This window comes from Rhinocladiella mackenziei (genome assembly GCF_000835555.1).
Source record: "Rhinocladiella mackenziei CBS 650.93 unplaced genomic scaffold supercont1.1, whole genome shotgun sequence".
Taxonomy (NCBI): Eukaryota; Fungi; Ascomycota; class Eurotiomycetes; order Chaetothyriales; family Herpotrichiellaceae; genus Rhinocladiella; species Rhinocladiella mackenziei.
In genome coordinates, this window is record NW_013550604.1 from 3,054,261 (window position 1) to 3,070,529 (window position 16,269).

Genomic DNA, 16,269 nt, shown 5'->3' on the forward strand with positions numbered 1-16,269 from the left:
AACTCCTCGAGGAGTAACTGAAGAGAGTCTGGGAGCAGATGCTCAGACGCCAACCTTTTCCGTCATAGGGAAAGTGAGCAGCAGCTCTGGAAAACCCTGAGAGAATTTAGAATATTGCGTCCGCTGACGTTACCGATTATTCCTGTAGTGGACGTGGTGTAAAGCTGCCTCGTTGGATCGAGCTTCTTGTCTTGGGGTGTTCTGCTCCAACTCTCCAGGGTTACCGGGTGGCCTATCTTGGACTCAATCGAGTCCAAATTACCGGGCCTCCGGGGGACCCTTGGGTGGCATCGTCGAGAGGGATTCGGACGTTCGAAATCTCTTCCCCTAATTCATGAATGCTTAGTAGTGTCGATGATCGTCTTGGGAATGTGAAGAGCTCGCAGCTCAAGAGACTAGATCTCATGTTCAACTGGAGACCCTAGATCCTTATACATGCCGTTGAGCCGTGGTGAGGGGAGTGGAGATGTGTGAGGTTTGAAGGCCATTCATTTCAATTCCAGTAGTCTTGGTTTGCTTTCGACTTTCCCCTTCGCCTTTTCCGCCGCTTCAGCGCCACTGTTGACTGTGTCCTTGACCTTCTGCTCGAGCTCTTTGGCCCCGGACTCCAGTTTCTGAGCGGATTCCAATGATCTTAACCTGGCCCACACAGCGGCTATCCGGTCTTCATACAACTCCCGCTTCTGCGTCCAGTTTATTTCCTGGAAGTTGCGAACGAGCTTCTCGACCTCACGATTCCAGCGGTCCTTAAGTTCTTCTGTCAACCCAGCTCTTCGGATCTCATATGCTGGTGGATCCGGTAGGGGCGGGAGAGGTTCGACAACAGAATTCAAGAGAGTGGCTTGTTGTGACAGTAGGGTTCGCTGGACATTGCGGTTGGCGCGGTGGATATAAAGGGAGATGTAGAGCAGCGAATACGTTAAAGTCACGCCTCCGAGCTATTCGTAGTGAGAATGAGCATCTTTCGGAATTTGGTTGACTTACGAAGCCCGTTGTGAAACCCATACTAGTCGTCTATCAAGCTTCACGGTTTGGAACTTGAGCGTATTCCTCGAATGAACGAGAAGAGATCCGAGAGTCGTGAACCTTTGTGCTTAAATACCATGCAAGCGACTTTCAAACGCGGTTGGCAGGGGTTTAAAGGTGCAAGACAATGGGCACGGTCGTAAGGAATGGTATTCACCAAGCTGCCCTCTGCCGATAAGAACTATCAATCTTCGAAAGGTCATGCACAGAAGCGTTTGCGATGTCCGGCCGAACGCGCTACGGCGAATTGTTAGAGTTGCTACGCAAAAGACAACCTTCCCCCGAAGAGTGATTGGCTCGATAATCGTTTATAAAACTTCCATTGCTGGCCTCGTGATCAGACTCCCCTTCTGATCCGGCCCTCAGTCTCTCCTGGGAGATGAAACCACCACACTTAGGGCTATCGTGTCGGCCAACACAGACTCTTAGCGAAACTTTGTGAGAGCAATATCCTGGCCTGAACTCTGTGAGCCCGGACCTTTCCCTTGCATGTTTTCGTCCCATTTCACAGTCCTCAGTGACGCCTCTTGTTGACGAAGCCGCTTTTTCTGTTGACTACGACGCCACATGAAGAATAGAGCACCCAACACAGCTGCAACCCCAACTACAACACCGACAACAATACCTGCTATGGCACCCCCAGACAGACCGGATGACGATTCCGAGCTTTCGGGTGCTGCCGAGGTCGCTGATGCCCCGGCGGCCGTGCCGGAAGAACTTGAATCAGGGTCATCATTATCTGAAATATCATAATCGTCAACGGTGGCATTGAAGCAAGGCACTTGGTAAGTGAATTGACTGGTCAGAACATATGTGATATCTGCACATGCATAGAAGGTCTCGTTTTTGTCCGTGTCGAAATCGGAGGTGTATTTGATCTGCAACGTCGCATTCGATCCTGCTTCAACATCTGTAGAGGGATTCGGAATCGGATAGCATTGATGGCCTTCATTCAATTCCGGGATTCTCGTCGCTGCAATCACTGTCTCAAAGTCGTCATTCGAGGTTGGATCTGGTACACCAGTCAGCATTGCACAAGATTTCAAACATCATGCCAACGATCTTACCATTGCTGTGAGAGATCGCCACTTGAATAGACCAGGACTCATCCTGCGCAACAAGGGCGACTTGCCCGTTGACTGGAGGATATCAGTAACGAAACTAAGAGTTGATCATGGTACATACGCAGTGGAAATTCGGTCCTGTTCACAACTGCTGTCGCTGATCCGCAAGGAGCTGTATTGTCTTGAGCCGCACCCCATTCACGATCAGGCGGCCACATGAAGGCCACGGGGCCCATCGTTTCGGCATATTCCTCTCCATGTTGAGCAAGAACAGACCTCACGGCACAGAGTCCACTGAAAAGAAGAGATCTCACACCCAACATATTGACGATCAGCCTGCAGTACAGAAGTTAAGACATACAAGATCCTGATAACTCAAAGCCTGTCCACAGTTGTTGGTACCTTGCCCAGGATCCAACACAGGAGGGGCAGCCTGGCTGGAGATAAACTTGAAAGAACTCTCTTCCACCGCCATTACTTGTACGGAAACTCGGGAGATATAGTGCGGTCACGAGAAGCAGTTCCTCTCATCACACCTTCTCAAATGGGCCCCCCTTCTCAGCAGCATTAACCCACTCCAAGGGTCTTCAGAGAACATCATGCCACATGCAACCAGAATATTCAGTGACGTGGGGCATCAGTGGCGGTTTATTGGCGTGAGTTGCCTAAGAGAGTTCCAAGTCTGCAAGCATGCTGCCAACCCAGACCATCTAATCTGATAAGATAGTTCGCCCGGTGTCGGCTTTGGAAAATCCGCCGATCAGACCAAATCTGCAATGGCAACACAACGAAAACTCACAAGATAATTTTGGTCAGACACTCAAAGCAAAATCTGATAAGATAAATCGCTCATTCCAAGACCGACCGTCTCATTGACATTTGCGGGGCCTCGCTTCTGATTGGCTTCTTTATCACCACAAGCTCGTCTCCAGCATTTCTCGGCCTCGAACAAAATCCTCCAGACTTCGGTTCATGACTAAGTTGCTCGTGCCCGAAAGCATGGCATGCAACAAATACGCGTTAGCTTCTACGTACTATTGTCTCTCTCCAGATGTCTCACTTCGGAATTGAGGTGCGAAGCAAGACCCGAGCTCTTTGAGAAGGTGCCTTTGCTCCAATAAGGCGCGGGCTCGGGCGACGATACGAATTTCCGTTGAGCATCCGCTTGCAGCTGCATGTTACGTGCCGAGGACAGGCTTCTCTCCAATTCCACTAGGTATATGAGTACTCAATCGCCCAGGTTCCTGGCCCGTCGCGCGTGCTATGCTCCTCTGAACCGCTTCAGACACCCCCTCCCAAATACCACTACTCCATCTTCTCTGTCGCTCGTTATCTCTCAAAATGCGTTCCTCGCTTGTTGGCTTCGTGGCACTCACCATCGTTTCTGCCACCGCTTCCCTGGTGTATCCTGAAACGCTACCCCTCGGTCGACGACAAGCACCGGGCACACCGGAGTATGACTGTCATTCCAACTGCGGTGAGTCTCGATCCGTTGAGAACCAGGTCCTGGTCCTTGTCGGATTAAGCTAACTCAATGATGAGGTGCTGTCATTGTCGCTGGTCGGACTGAAGGTTATTGTGAAACGGCGAATTTCACCACGGCTCTGGATGCGTGCCTCGATTGCGCACTCGAATTCGACATCTGGCAATATTACGGTGAAAGCGTGTCTGCGGCTGCGGCGGGATGTGGGCTAGATGCAACACCTCTTCCCGCCAACTCCACCTCAGTGACGAGTAGCAGTTCGGTTTCGGCTTCGACCTCGGTGGCTGAGACCATGACTGCTTCTGCTAGCCCTGAAGCGACCACAACTGCGTCCGCTCCGGCCACTTCAACGGACGCCGCTACACCGACTGCTGAAGAGACAGAAAGTGTGGTAAGTGACTGTCTTTGCAATACCCAAATGATTTCGAACGTGTCTAATAAAGACTTTACTTTTCAGGCGCCAAGTAGTACCAGCTCCGGAACTCCTGCTGCGGAGACATTTGATGGGGCAGGAAACCGAGTCTTGCTGAGCGGTGGACTAGCAATGGTTCCTCTGGGGGCTATGGTAGTAGGCTTGGTCTGAAAGAAAGAAAACAGAGCCAGGGTAGCGCAGCTAATGTGAGAGAGTGGCTTACAGGTTGGGGACAAAAGCTGAGGTACGCTTTATACGACAGAAGAGGACATGGCAAAGAGTCTGAGGCTTCGACAATACTAGGCGCAGCTTCTGTCAACTTATACACAAACATGGAACGACAATTTCTGAGCCATTTCGATGTGCATGAAATTATCCATAAGACTCTTAAAATGTCATAGGGCAGACAAAGTACAATTAGCCTTGGAGTCCTCCATAACCAAAAAGGACCGATTTCTGGGGCTGTAAGGCTGGATTTTCTTGGCGCCCAGATTCGGAGTTCAATTGGCCGAGGGGACTTTTCAACAAGAGCTTCTTCACAATGATATTTGCCCTTTCTCAACTTTGAAACCTGTGTCCTCCCATTCCACGACAAGAGCTGCGATCCTTCAGCCGTCCAATATATATTAATCCGCATCACCCACTCGATTAGAGAGCGAAACACTACCATTCGAGCTCCGGCTCTCGTACAAACTCTTGGTTTATCAATCATAAAACAAAATGTCTTCCATAAAATACCGTCATCTGAGCCGCGACTCGGCCCACCGACAAGCTCTCCTCCGCAACCTGGTCACATCCCTAATCGCGAATGAAGCCATATCCACGACTTATGCGAAGGCCAAAGAAACCCAACGGTTAGCTGAAAAGCTGATCACACTGGGCAAGAAGAACACAAATGCAGCGAGACAACGGGCGAAGTCGATTTTTTATGTGGGTTATCGGCTATCTTCGTCTGCTACGTGAAACTGACGAAGGTATCTGTGTTTTAGGAACCAGAAAAACACATGGACAAACTATTCGAAACGCTGAGAAAACGCTACGAACTCCGACCAGGCGGATACACACGGCTGCTGCGCCAGGAGCCGATCCGAGAAGACCAGGCGCCGTCCGCAATTCTATCGCTTGTCGACGGCCCTCGCGACATGCGCTTTAGCATGACTGCCAAAGCCCTCGTGCGGCAGCGGCGCGAAGACCTGCCTATGAACGAGCTCATGGCCGTGAATATTCGCAAAGTCACGCGATTCCGAGAAGGAGGCGAGGCGGCGCTGGAACAAGAAGTCCAGCGTCTTGAGGCGGATGAGAAGGCGCAGGAGCAGTTGGAAAAGGAGGCGTTTGAAGAAGACGGCACGCTTTACGAGTGGGTGAGAGGTGAGAAGGATCGGGATACTAATGCTACGGGGAAGGAGAAGAAAGGGCCAGGCCGTTTGAGGAGGCAGAAGGTGGATGAGGATAAACCATTTAGTAGACCGAGATCGAGATCAGTGTGAGCGCAGAGCTTTATTTGAAGAAGGAGGGGGAGTCCAGCTGGCTTCCAAGGTGGTTCTCTGTTGTTGTATTACCATGATTGTCGATGATATTGGGCGCATCTATACTGTACAACAAAAGTGGCATCTCTCCAGAAGCCGTGCCTGCAGCGTCGTGGACAGGAGTTGACGCGAGTCGAAAGAAGAAAAATCTCTATACTTGATGGCAGAAGCCAGCTTGAGTTGGTACTTCAAACCCGGACTTGCTGTTTTTCTTCTCATCTTAACATCTCTCATGAATCTCTCACACTGATACGTCACAGCATTTTATCCAGGTGTATCCCAAAAAAATGGCTTCTTCATGATGAGGATCCAGTTCCAGCATCATCTATGCATGGCAAACGCTAATCCGGTTCAGACCCCGATCCCGGCCTAGTCTGTGTCGTATAGAATGCTCTTCTCTCAGAGGTGCAAATCCTCGTCACGATACTGATCCTTGACTACCCTGTAGAGATAGCCTGCACTGACAACGGCAGGAACCTGATTCGTGACGAAAAGGTCCACATCTCCAGCCTCGACGAAATCATACAGCGGGTTCCTGACGCCGGAATCTAGTCCGGAGTGCAATTCGCCGTCCTGAAAAGGGACGACTTTGCCGGCATCGCCATATTCGATCATCGAGTATGGATCATATGGGTATGCTGGAGAGAGTTTGTACGTCGCGGCCAATACGACGACCGGGACGCGATGGTATCCTGCTGCTTTGATCACGGCCTTGGTTCCTGCGGCGGCCACTAGTGATCCGTTCGTCAGCACAGCGTGAGCATCTAGGATAACTTTACTAGCGCGTGACATGACGGCAAAGATGGCAGAGTCCGGGATCATCACGACCGTGATGCCCGCGGAGGTCAGGGATTTGGAGAACGAGTCGTTCGGCAAGCTGTCTTCGTCCTCGGTTGGGTCTTGGTTCCCGGTTAGAAGAGCGTGAGTTTTCAAGTGGTTGTTAGGATATGCCTCGGCGTGGACGACGGTGAACTTTCTTTTCGAGGCGGCTTTGAGTAGGAATCGCTGGACGGTAAGGGAGGAGGAATATGTGAATATTGTTTCTTGTGGATGGATTTGTTCGAGGGCTGCGGCGGAGATTTCGTCGTCTGAAGCGTTGATTTCGTCAATTATTTCTTTGATCCCTTTGATCACCTCCGGACGAAAGTTTGGGAGAGTTCCAGATGCACCCATCCGAGGTGTGGCAGCGCTGCTGTGATGGACCGGTGAGTCAAGCCCTGATAGTCTCATCGTCGGATGTGATATGATGCTGAACATGGACGTAACTGGTCGAGCACCACCCGGTGCACCAGTATGAGAGCTCATCAGCGGAGGCAGAGTGCCATGTCGCGACGGCGAGGGACTGGCGCTGGCATCAGGCTTTTGAAAAAGCCCGTTCGGAATGGGTCTTGAATGTGATGCTTCCACCGGTGTAGCAGCCTCGGAACCAGCACCATTGGCAATACTACCTTCATCTCCTCCTCTTGTACCAGCCACGTCTTCCTCGTCCTCTTCACGTATTATGCCAAGGACTCTGCGTACGATGTTTCCAACGGCTGGTTCATGAGGTGCTGCGCCTATGAGTTTTTGGCCCACTTCAGACACCCTTTGAATCAGTCTGGCCGAGTCGGCTTGTTTGGTTAGCTCGACAGTTCGGAGAAGGAGAAGAGTCGTTGCAACCGCGCATCGTTTCGATCCTTTGATCTGTCGTCGCTTCAATAGTCTGCGTCCTCGTGAGTGTCCTCCAGAAATGCAGACGGATGTAGCACGTACGACATTAAGTATGCTGCAGAGGAGTCAACCGGCTCCGTAGATAAAACTCTTTGAAAACTCGCAAAGCCTGGCGTCAAAGGCACTGCCGTAGGCGCCATGATGGCAGCCCCGGAGAACAGAGTGCTATTTTGCAGGAGACTTCAGAGTATTTGACAACGGTATGGCTCTTCTGGGTTTTGCCGGGCGCAATGGAGGATTTTGGTATGCTGCGAATGCTACTCGGGTCCCTCGAGATGTATATCGAAGTCGAAGATATGTAAGGAATTTGTCTCTGTGTTGGTGGCATCAAAAACTGGTTGTTGGAGGCAGACTCATCCTGGTCGGGCACGTCAAATCGATTCGATCCGATCAGTTGCACCAGCCACCGAGGCCCCCTTCACTGGTCATTCGACCCGCCATTGTCATCTTTCCAACCTTGTCATTGCCATCTTCTTCTTGTTCGTCCAGCTGCTCAAGTTGGTCGCAATTGATAGAGATTCGTGCTATAGCTTTGACTATGTGAGCATTTCACACCATCTTATTTGGGTCCTTCTATCCCGCTTGCGCCCCGAATTCCCCACCTTCGTTTAGCACCGAGATGCCATCATCGTAAAACCGATTGCCAAACCGCACGCTGCTGAGAGTCGGGCGCTACACCTGCGTCCAGGTCGCTTGCACTCGTGCTCTACTACCGAACTTCTCAGTTGCGCGATCCTCGCGCCAGAGAATGAACTCTCTCAATTTGATTTCATCCCGAGTCATCGGACAGACCCAACAAGCATCGCGCCCACGGTCACGATCTCAGGGCGAATTATTACAAAAGGAGTATGGCGAAGAGCCTCTTCGGGGGAGATCGTTCAGCGATGAACAAATAAAGAAAGAGCCGGGAAGCGTATTTCCGGACCTTCTTACCTCAGAACCTGGGTCGGACAATGGCGATTCTCTCATCAAGGATGAAGACGAGAAGCAACCATTACTTCATGCTGATGAGAAAAAGGACGTTGAGACGGACGCTGATGGATGGCGGAGGCTCGTCAAGAGAATAGCAGATGCTATCAAGACAATATTGGCAGTGATCGGTGCTCCTGTTGTCTACGTCGCGAAGTGTTTCAGAGATCAAGACGGGAAGCTTTCCATTATCCCACGGTGGCCTCGTCGGGAAAGGATACCCGCTAGCAATACAGCGCATGCGATGAGCCTTTCTAATACTGCTCCAGGGAGTACATGGAACTCTGAGAAGCCAGCAAATCGTGTCCTCCAAGAAACAAAGTTGCGACACTCGTATTCCAGCGACTCTTTGAACGCTTCGACCTCGGATTCTGACTCAGACTTGCACAAGACGGGACATGCCCAATCGCGAATCAAGTCGAAACGAGAAAAGAGCTCGCGCGAAGAGTCTGAGACGCGACGATCGTCGATCAGGATCAAGGAACAGAATGATCTGACATTGAAGAGACGAAAGCAAAAGAACGCCGCGAGCCCGCTGGGTGACAGTGTTCCATTGACAGTCGACAACATCAAGTCGCCTACATCTCCATCGCCATCGCTGAGAATCACAAGATACCCCCATGCGCCTCAGCCCCCAAGACCTCTGATTCCTCGGCGACAACCCTCTTATGCCAACCTTATTCCAAGATCACCTACTCGTGGGGGACCCGCTTTGCAACAAAAGACACTGATCCTCGACCTCGACGAAACTCTGATTCATTCTCTGGCGAAAGGTGGTCGCATGTCTTCCGGGCACATGGTGGAGGTCAAGTTGAATGCGCCAGTGGCCTTGTCGCCGCCCCAGCCAGGGCAGGCGGCTCCAGTGCTTGGACCGCAACATCCTATCCTCTACTACGTTCACAAACGACCTCATTGCGATGACTTTTTACGCAAAGTTTCCAAGTGGTATAAGGTCGTGGTGTTTACGGCGTCGGTGCAGGAATATGCAGACCCTGTGATTGACTGGTTGGAGCAGGAACGAAAGTATTTCGTTGGTCGATACTACCGACAGCACTGTACATTCCGTAACGGGGCGTACATCAAAGATCTGAGCAGCATTGAGCCTGATTTGAGTAAGGTGATCATTCTGGACAACAGCCCTGTCAGCTATGTCTTCCATGAAGGTGAGTCATATCCTTATACTGTCGTCTAGCCTTGTCCTTTCCCTGCTCCGGCTAACTCGGCGGGCGATGGCAGACAACGCGATCCCCATTGAAGGATGGATAAATGACCCAACGGATAATGATTTGCTTCATTTGATACCCATGTTAGAGGCCCTGCAGTACGTAACGGATGTCCGGGCGCTATTGGCGCTTCGTAGGGGCGAGGCGGAGACAGCCTCATGAGGATTGAAATTGAGCGATGCATGTATTGCTGAGGAGAAGGAAAAGTATACAGAGACTCTCTTTCTCGAATGACATGGCATTCTTTGTCATCGTGGAGGAATTTTTGTACTCGCTGCTTGTAGGACCTGGACCCGTGCCGTGTGCATGTCAAGCACCAAAGCGAATAGGCTGTCCTGCCATGTCAGCTCCATCACAAGCATTTCGCAGGGTTGCGCAGGAGGGACTCGAGAGCCGGACCAGTTAGACGATGTCTGGATCCGGTTCGCGTATTCGCTATCCAATGGAGGAACAGGAGTCTTGCCATGGTGTATGTCAATCATGGCTAACGAGACAGCCAAGGGAGGGGGAAAGTGGATGGTCGAAGGGCGTATCACGTTAACGGCTCAATAGGCTAATGAAGCCGGCCTCTAGATGAATCCTTCCGCGCCTTCTTTTCATTACGCTTCTCTCACTCACCGTCTCTGTTTATATTCTTTGCCCGTTGTCAATACCCAGTCCATTCCTTACCATTGACCTGTTGAGTATTTTCTTCCTGCTGTCCCTACGTCCGTCAAGAGAGTACTCTTTGCCTGCGGTTTCTCTTTTTACGTCGGTACAAAACGAGCTACCAACCGAGAGTACTCCGACCATATTGATTTTCCTTGTCACTGCAATCACCCCTGGATGATTTGGAATGGCTATAAGATCATGTCAACGTCAAAATCCGATCTTCACGATGCATCGCAACCAACCTTGTCCAACGACGCCGTCCTAGGTTCCCTTCCATCAACATCCAAGGCGACCGTATCGTCCTCCACCCTACCAGAAGTCCGCCAATCCTATCTCGATGTCCCGTCCTTTCGACGGTCTCGGCCCTCTCTCGATTCTACATATTCGGAGCTCTCTGAACTCTCCTTCCACTCAAATGAACTACATACCCACCATCCTCTCATCCGCAGCATATCGCAAGATGCCGCTCCGCCGGCCCCCCCTGGGTCCCGTTTCATTGCTGCTGTGCATTCGTTCTACGTGGCCAACTATGGCGCGATGCTGGTTATGATCTCCCAGTTCTTTGGCGCGGGTATGAATGTTTCTACACGACTCCTCGAAACAACCGGTTCTCATGGCAAGCCCATGCATCCATTCCAGATCCTCTTTGTTCGTCAATCAATCACCGCCTCCCTATGCACTGCCTATGGAGTGTATTCCAGATCTGTACCTCACTTCCCTTGGGGTCCTCGCGAGGTCAGGTGGCTTCTCGTTGCTAGAGGGCTCTGTGGCTTCTTCGGTGTGTTTGGCATGTACTTCAGTCTTCTGTACTTGCCGCTCAGCGAAGCAACTGTCTTAACCTTCCTCGCCCCTATCCTCACCTGCTATCTTTGCAGTTTTGTCATCCCTGGTGAGACATTCAGCAGACAACAGCAACTGGCCGGCTTCGTCAGCCTTGTCGGTGTCATCTTCATTGCCCAGCCTGCGTCTCTCTTCTCGTCTCCATCCACCCCGCGTCAACACTCCAGCCCACCAATAGCGGGCCCTTCCAACTCTACCACGACGCCGGAACATTCCCAACAGCCTCCTCCTGATCAGCATCTCGCTGCCATTGGTATTGCAATGCTCGGGGTTGTTGGTTCAACAGGGGCTCTGACCTCAATCCGCGCGATTGGCACACGTGCTCACGCCTTCATTAGCATCAACTACTTCAGTGTATGGTGCAGTATCGTGTCAATGGCATGTCTCATCATTTTTCCTGATGTCAAGTTTCGGCTGCCGGGAAACATGACCGAATGGTGCCTCCTCGCCAGCCTCGGTCTCTGTGGCTTCGTCATGCAGTTTCTGCTTACAGCAGGCTTAGCCTACCGTGCACCGACACAGAAGCCGCACAACCAAAACCAACAACAAGGCCACCCGCACCAAAAGATCCGAGATCTAGAAACCACGGACCCCATCGCTCTGGGCGCGGGCGACGACCTTCCCTCTGGCGAACGCGAGCAAACCTCGCGCACGCAACCCTCGTCGTCTCCGCCTTCTAAAACCAGCAGTAGCTCTGGAACGAGGGCCACCAGCATGCTTTACACACAAATGCTCTTCGCTCTGGCGGGCGACAAGCTCATATTCGGTGTCACACCCACCACGATGAGCTGGGTCGGCAGCGTGCTCATTCTGGCCGGAGCAGTCTGGGTGTCGAGCGCAAGGGATTCCGCCAACAAGGGCAACGACAACAATGCTGACCGGAACAGATTTGCGAGAGTCCCATTAGGCAGTACCGATTCGCTTCCGCTTACAGCGATGACGCGACCCAAGAAAAATGAGACGAACGTCACAGAGGAGGTTGCTGGCTTACTTCATGATCATGATGATGAAGCAGAGAATGAAACTGGAAATGAAGTCTACGAGCGACATTACAATTTTGATAACGCTCCTGCGCATTCCCGAACAAGTACTTTTGCTGACAGTCCCGCACTTGCAAACGTCGAGGGTCTGGAAATGCATGATTTACGACCTACCATTTCCGGAAACTGATCACTTAGACATATTGACTCATCGCATTTTCAGGCATTATAAAGGACCATAACTCGATAAATCTATTGAAACCAAATTGGAACTCATTTCCAGACGAGAATCAAGCACAGACCATTTACTAGAATAGAAGTTGGGAATTGGGGTTTGGAAATTCGGGCACGTATGCAGCACGATATGGTAAGGACTTGAATTGAGCGCCCCAGAGGTATTGATGGGTACCCTTGATGAAATAAAGGAAAGGTCAGTTGGGAAGAGGGAGAGGGAGATGCAGCAGAAAAGGGGGCTCGGTTAATGGAGTTTCCGTACCGTTTGGCTAGCAAGCAGCGCGAATACATTGAGAAGTTTACACCTGGGTCGAAACATTGGTTTAATGTGACTCCATTCCACTTTTGTTGATTGGTATTCCCTCCTTTAATGCGCTCTCGTCTCCTTCGTCCCATGCCGTTGTTTCCCTTCCCCTTCCTGCTCTCCTTCTCGCTTTCACAGGAGCCCATACATTCAGTCCGATCTTATGCTGTGCCATGCCGTGCCAAACGCATCCCGTGTCGTCCAAAGGTCAATTCAGTTCAATTCAATCCATTCCCTCCTTTTTTTGGGTGTAGTTTCTTGAGAAATCCAAACTAAGTACTCATGACGCCGCTTCAATCAATCCGATGCGTTGTTATTCATTCCGTCCCATTGTCCTGGTCCCATCTGTAATAATATGCACAATGATGCTCAAAACAATCACACACTTTCTTCATGAACCGCTGGCCGGCCCACTACCGGCTGCGCCTCCGTTCAGTGCAAGTGGTCCTGAAGTCAAGGTTGTATTGCTTATGCTTTCCACATCATAGGATGATGGGACTTGTGACGGTGGGGGCTTCTTGGGGAGATGGGCTGGAGCACCGTATTTCTGTTGCAGTGAATCTTCTTTTGGCTTTGGCGACGAAGAATTACGGGGTCCTTTCTCAAATCCACGTGGTGACAACACCGCGGGTATGCCCGAATTATCAGTACTGGCTCGATTTTGGCTTGGTGATGGCGAAGGCTTCTTTCGCCCATTGCGTCCGGCCGTGCGGCTTGGAGTATTACTTGGTACGAAGGAACGTGTCTGTGGGTTGAATAAAGACCTTGGGAAGGTGCCTGGACCGGGATGGTGCGTATTGTAGGTAGGGCTCCCGGCGAAATTCTGCCCAGGAAGTTGCCCGTATGCGTAAGTCGCCGAGTTATTGATGGCTGCGGTAGGCTGATAGCCTGACCAACCATTCATGTTCGAGTTAGCAGAACCGGGCGGGGGGTGATAGGGAGCTGCAAATTGATTGTTCATCCAATTCTGCGATTGCTGCATGCCCGAACGAGGTTGCTGCATGAATTGATTGTTCATCTGTGTCATCATTGGTGGAATATGCTGCTGATAGCTGGCTGGAGATGCAGAGTAGCTGAAATATCCGGTCGATGAGGGCGACTGTATTGATGACCAAGAGTCCGATGGACTGAATTGCTGATTGCCGTTGGGTCCATAGCCCACGGGACTATTGTACTGCATCGATTGATCGAAATTAGGATAAGATGATGTGGGAGTAGTGCCATAATTCACGTTTGCGCCGAATCCACTAGTTGGGCCTTGATATGGACCTTGGTAGACTTGCTCTGAATATTGGGGCGGGTATTGCTGGTGCAAATTCGGAGCGTGCATCGGACTATAGCTGGGAATAAATGCCGAGCGAGCCTCGAAGCTGTCGTCTTTCGGGGTTTTGTGTTTTCGTGTTTTTCTCTTTCCACTTGATGAGCTGGAGCGTGAGATGCTAGCTGAATTCTCTCCAGTAGACGCGCTCTCGCTCGTCACGGACTCCTGAAAATCGCCAAATATTCGCTCTCTAGCCGCTTTGTACTGTGCTTCCCGCTCTTCCCTCGTGAGTTTCGACTTGTCTTTATTCGGCGTACCGTCGACTGGCGACACGACGCCTTCCTCACTGTTCGTTTCCAGCCCAGCTTCCGAGGTCGTCTTCGATGGGACAGAAGAACTTGCAGGGGTGCTGCCGCCAGCGGATGCCTGTCTTGGACCCAATCCGGCCCTCCGCATTATTTTTACAGCCATCGCAGAAGGGGGCTGGGCTGGGCCAGCAGGAACGGACTGTGCTAATACATGTAAAGGTGTGGGTCTGCAGATGAATTAGGTTAGAGTGATCAAGAACCCGCAGGATTGGTACCTACATCGATACACAAGGCGTTTTGAACACACGAATCGATGTGCCATCTTCGTTGATTCGATGGGCAAGACAATAATAATCTGCTAGTTTGTGTGCGAGCAACCGGGCAAAAGAGTTTTGTGGTGGAAGGTCAAGGAATTCACTCCTAACTCGATCATCAGTTGAATTTCAGTTTCCCCGGAGCAATCAACTTACTCGGGATTCGCAATGAAGCCTAAAAATTTCTCTTCGAGTTGCAAAAGAGGTAGGCGATCCTTGGGAGTTGCGAGAGCATCAAGAAGTTTTTCATCCGGTGCAATAGGAAGCGAGGGTGCCCGTTCATGCGATTCTGGCGGTTGCTCAGCTGAAGCTTCTGGCCGCGATTGTTGATCGAGATTCTCGGCCTCAACAATTGGAATGACAGGAAGGTCTCCGAAGCGCGGGGGATTGGTCAGGGTCAAAGTATGATAACGGCGAGCAACAATAGTGACCCCAGATGTATTTGGTCGCGAGCTAGTACGTGTTGGTGATGCCAGAGGTTCCGAGTCACGATGAAAGCTCAATTCTCTGCTCGGTGCATTTGAGGCTTCATCGTCCTCGGCCGCTCTGACACTCGCACTGTCATCCGGACGAATGCTTTCTTTCTCGTCCATTGCAAAGGTGGTTACTGATGCCATGCTCTTGGTATCGAAACTCTGCTGTTTGGTAGAGGAGTTGGAAAGGTGGGATTGATCATCCTCAAGAGACTCCCCACTTTCAGCACTCTGGGGACCGCTTTGTGGGGTTGCCGCATCTTTGACCAGGGACAGACCTTGTATTGCGTTTGTCACATACTCTGACTGAGAGGGCTCATCTGGCTTCCCAAATGATGATTCACATGGTCGTCTCGGTGATGCTGGAGACTTTGGCATATCGCTGTGTGCGGGGTTACGCGAATTGTTATTCTCGAAAGGCCGAAGCTTCTTTTCTTCAAGAGGATTAGAATTTGCTGTCGCAGCAGCGGGTGCACGCATGGCTGCAACCTAAACCGAAGTTAGAGGACGGAGTCGATGGAGATGCGTAGTCAACGAACCTTTGCAAATGACAATTTCGCCGGAACCGGGCCAACTTGAGGAGACGCCATATTGCCCAAGGAGATTCGTCACGTCGTATCCAACAGCGTGAAGTAGCGCTACCAAGCTGAGGATTGAAAATGAGTGTAGATTGTACAAGCGAAAGCCGACACTTCGATTTTTCTTTCCGCTTTCTCACACGATATCTTGCTCATTAAACGAGCCTGCACTGCATAACCTAAAAGGCTCCATGGATTCGACGAAGAACTCTTCTGCTGTTAGCGGACTTGGGGGAAGAAAGGTAGGTAGGTAGTCGTGGTGAGGAGTTGAAAATAGCTGTCGCAGGTTGAAAGATTCAGTCTTGGGCTCTTCCTCGTGGGGTTTAAGAGGCAGAGGGCGACGTCGAAGGGGAATGAACAGGGCTTATTGTTCTCAGTCGGATAAGGTAAATGAGGGCGAGTCCCGTTAAGGCTATGGCCCGCCTGAGGGATTTAAAAAGTCGTCGACGCCGCGTTAGGTCGAGAATTGGATTTAATAATGGCAATGCGGATGGAAAATGCCAATGGAAGAGTCTTGTCAATCCATTGTGCCTGGAAACAAGGTGCAAGGTGCGGGCTGGAAGGACGTGACAAGTCTGAATGTGAAGTTGAACCAAAATCCGTGAGGTTCAAAATGCCAAGGCTGAACACGTCACGTGTTTGGCTATTGGCTACGGCGGATCAGGAGACGATTGCACGCAAGATGTTGTTCAAGGCTTCCCGACTGCCAACTGGCCAGTGCCGGTCTCACGAATGAAAAAAGCCATCGTCGGACCTGGAAGGCTACAGCTTCCTCAACCTGCTCGCTGTCTCTTGTCCCTTCAACCCGGGACGTATTCGAAGAAGTCTGCCTACCTCATTCATTCTTGTGGTCCTGCTGCGTCAGCCTCATTTTGGGTAGTATTCCTCCCGCCTTCTCCAACGATGCAGATTA

At 51.1% G+C, this 16,269-nt stretch overlaps 8 protein-coding genes across 8 annotated transcripts; 4 read left to right on the forward strand and 4 right to left on the reverse strand.

Moving 5' to 3' along the window:
• Window positions 1–488: 488 nt before the first annotated feature.
• On the reverse strand, window positions 489–1,005 carry Z518_01067 (uncharacterized protein; the record flags this gene model as incomplete). The annotated part of the gene is made up of 2 exons (XM_013421668.1): window positions 489–938; window positions 985–1,005. 2 exons carry the CDS (start codon window positions 1,003–1,005, stop codon window positions 489–491), a joined length of 471 nt encoding a protein of 156 aa, XP_013277122.1.
• Window positions 1,006–1,451: 446 nt separating this feature from the next.
• Z518_01068 (uncharacterized protein) lies at window positions 1,452–2,413 on the reverse strand (the record flags this gene model as incomplete). Its single annotated transcript, XM_013421669.1, has 3 exons — window positions 1,452–2,038; window positions 2,094–2,165; window positions 2,212–2,413. The coding sequence occupies 3 exons, from the start codon at window positions 2,411–2,413 to the stop codon at window positions 1,452–1,454; spliced, it is 861 nt and encodes a 286-aa protein (XP_013277123.1).
• A 1,018-nt stretch (window positions 2,414–3,431) lies between these two features.
• Window positions 3,432–4,156, forward strand: Z518_01069 (uncharacterized protein; the record flags this gene model as incomplete). The annotated part of the gene is made up of 2 exons (XM_013421670.1): window positions 3,432–3,567; window positions 3,633–4,156. 2 exons carry the CDS (start codon window positions 3,432–3,434, stop codon window positions 4,154–4,156), a joined length of 660 nt encoding a protein of 219 aa, XP_013277124.1.
• A 549-nt stretch (window positions 4,157–4,705) lies between these two features.
• Window positions 4,706–5,472, forward strand: Z518_01070 (ribosomal protein L17; the record flags this gene model as incomplete). Its single annotated transcript, XM_013421671.1, has 2 exons — window positions 4,706–4,915; window positions 4,975–5,472. The coding sequence occupies 2 exons, from the start codon at window positions 4,706–4,708 to the stop codon at window positions 5,470–5,472; spliced, it is 708 nt and encodes a 235-aa protein (XP_013277125.1).
• A 438-nt stretch (window positions 5,473–5,910) lies between these two features.
• Z518_01071 (uncharacterized protein) lies at window positions 5,911–7,361 on the reverse strand (the record flags this gene model as incomplete). The annotated part of the gene is made up of 2 exons (XM_013421672.1): window positions 5,911–7,213; window positions 7,264–7,361. 2 exons carry the CDS (start codon window positions 7,359–7,361, stop codon window positions 5,911–5,913), a joined length of 1,401 nt encoding a protein of 466 aa, XP_013277126.1.
• A 608-nt stretch (window positions 7,362–7,969) lies between these two features.
• Z518_01072 (uncharacterized protein) lies at window positions 7,970–9,575 on the forward strand (the record flags this gene model as incomplete). Its single annotated transcript, XM_013421673.1, has 2 exons — window positions 7,970–9,353; window positions 9,427–9,575. The coding sequence occupies 2 exons, from the start codon at window positions 7,970–7,972 to the stop codon at window positions 9,573–9,575; spliced, it is 1,533 nt and encodes a 510-aa protein (XP_013277127.1).
• Window positions 9,576–10,262: 687 nt separating this feature from the next.
• Z518_01073 (uncharacterized protein) lies at window positions 10,263–12,074 on the forward strand (the record flags this gene model as incomplete). Its single annotated transcript, XM_013421674.1, has 1 exon — window positions 10,263–12,074. The coding sequence occupies one exon, from the start codon at window positions 10,263–10,265 to the stop codon at window positions 12,072–12,074; it is 1,812 nt and encodes a 603-aa protein (XP_013277128.1).
• Window positions 12,075–12,813: 739 nt separating this feature from the next.
• Z518_01074 (uncharacterized protein) lies at window positions 12,814–15,258 on the reverse strand (the record flags this gene model as incomplete). Its single annotated transcript, XM_013421675.1, has 3 exons — window positions 12,814–14,218; window positions 14,271–14,411; window positions 14,462–15,258. 3 exons carry the CDS (start codon window positions 15,256–15,258, stop codon window positions 12,814–12,816), a joined length of 2,343 nt encoding a protein of 780 aa, XP_013277129.1.
• Window positions 15,259–16,269: the final 1,011 nt, after the last annotated feature.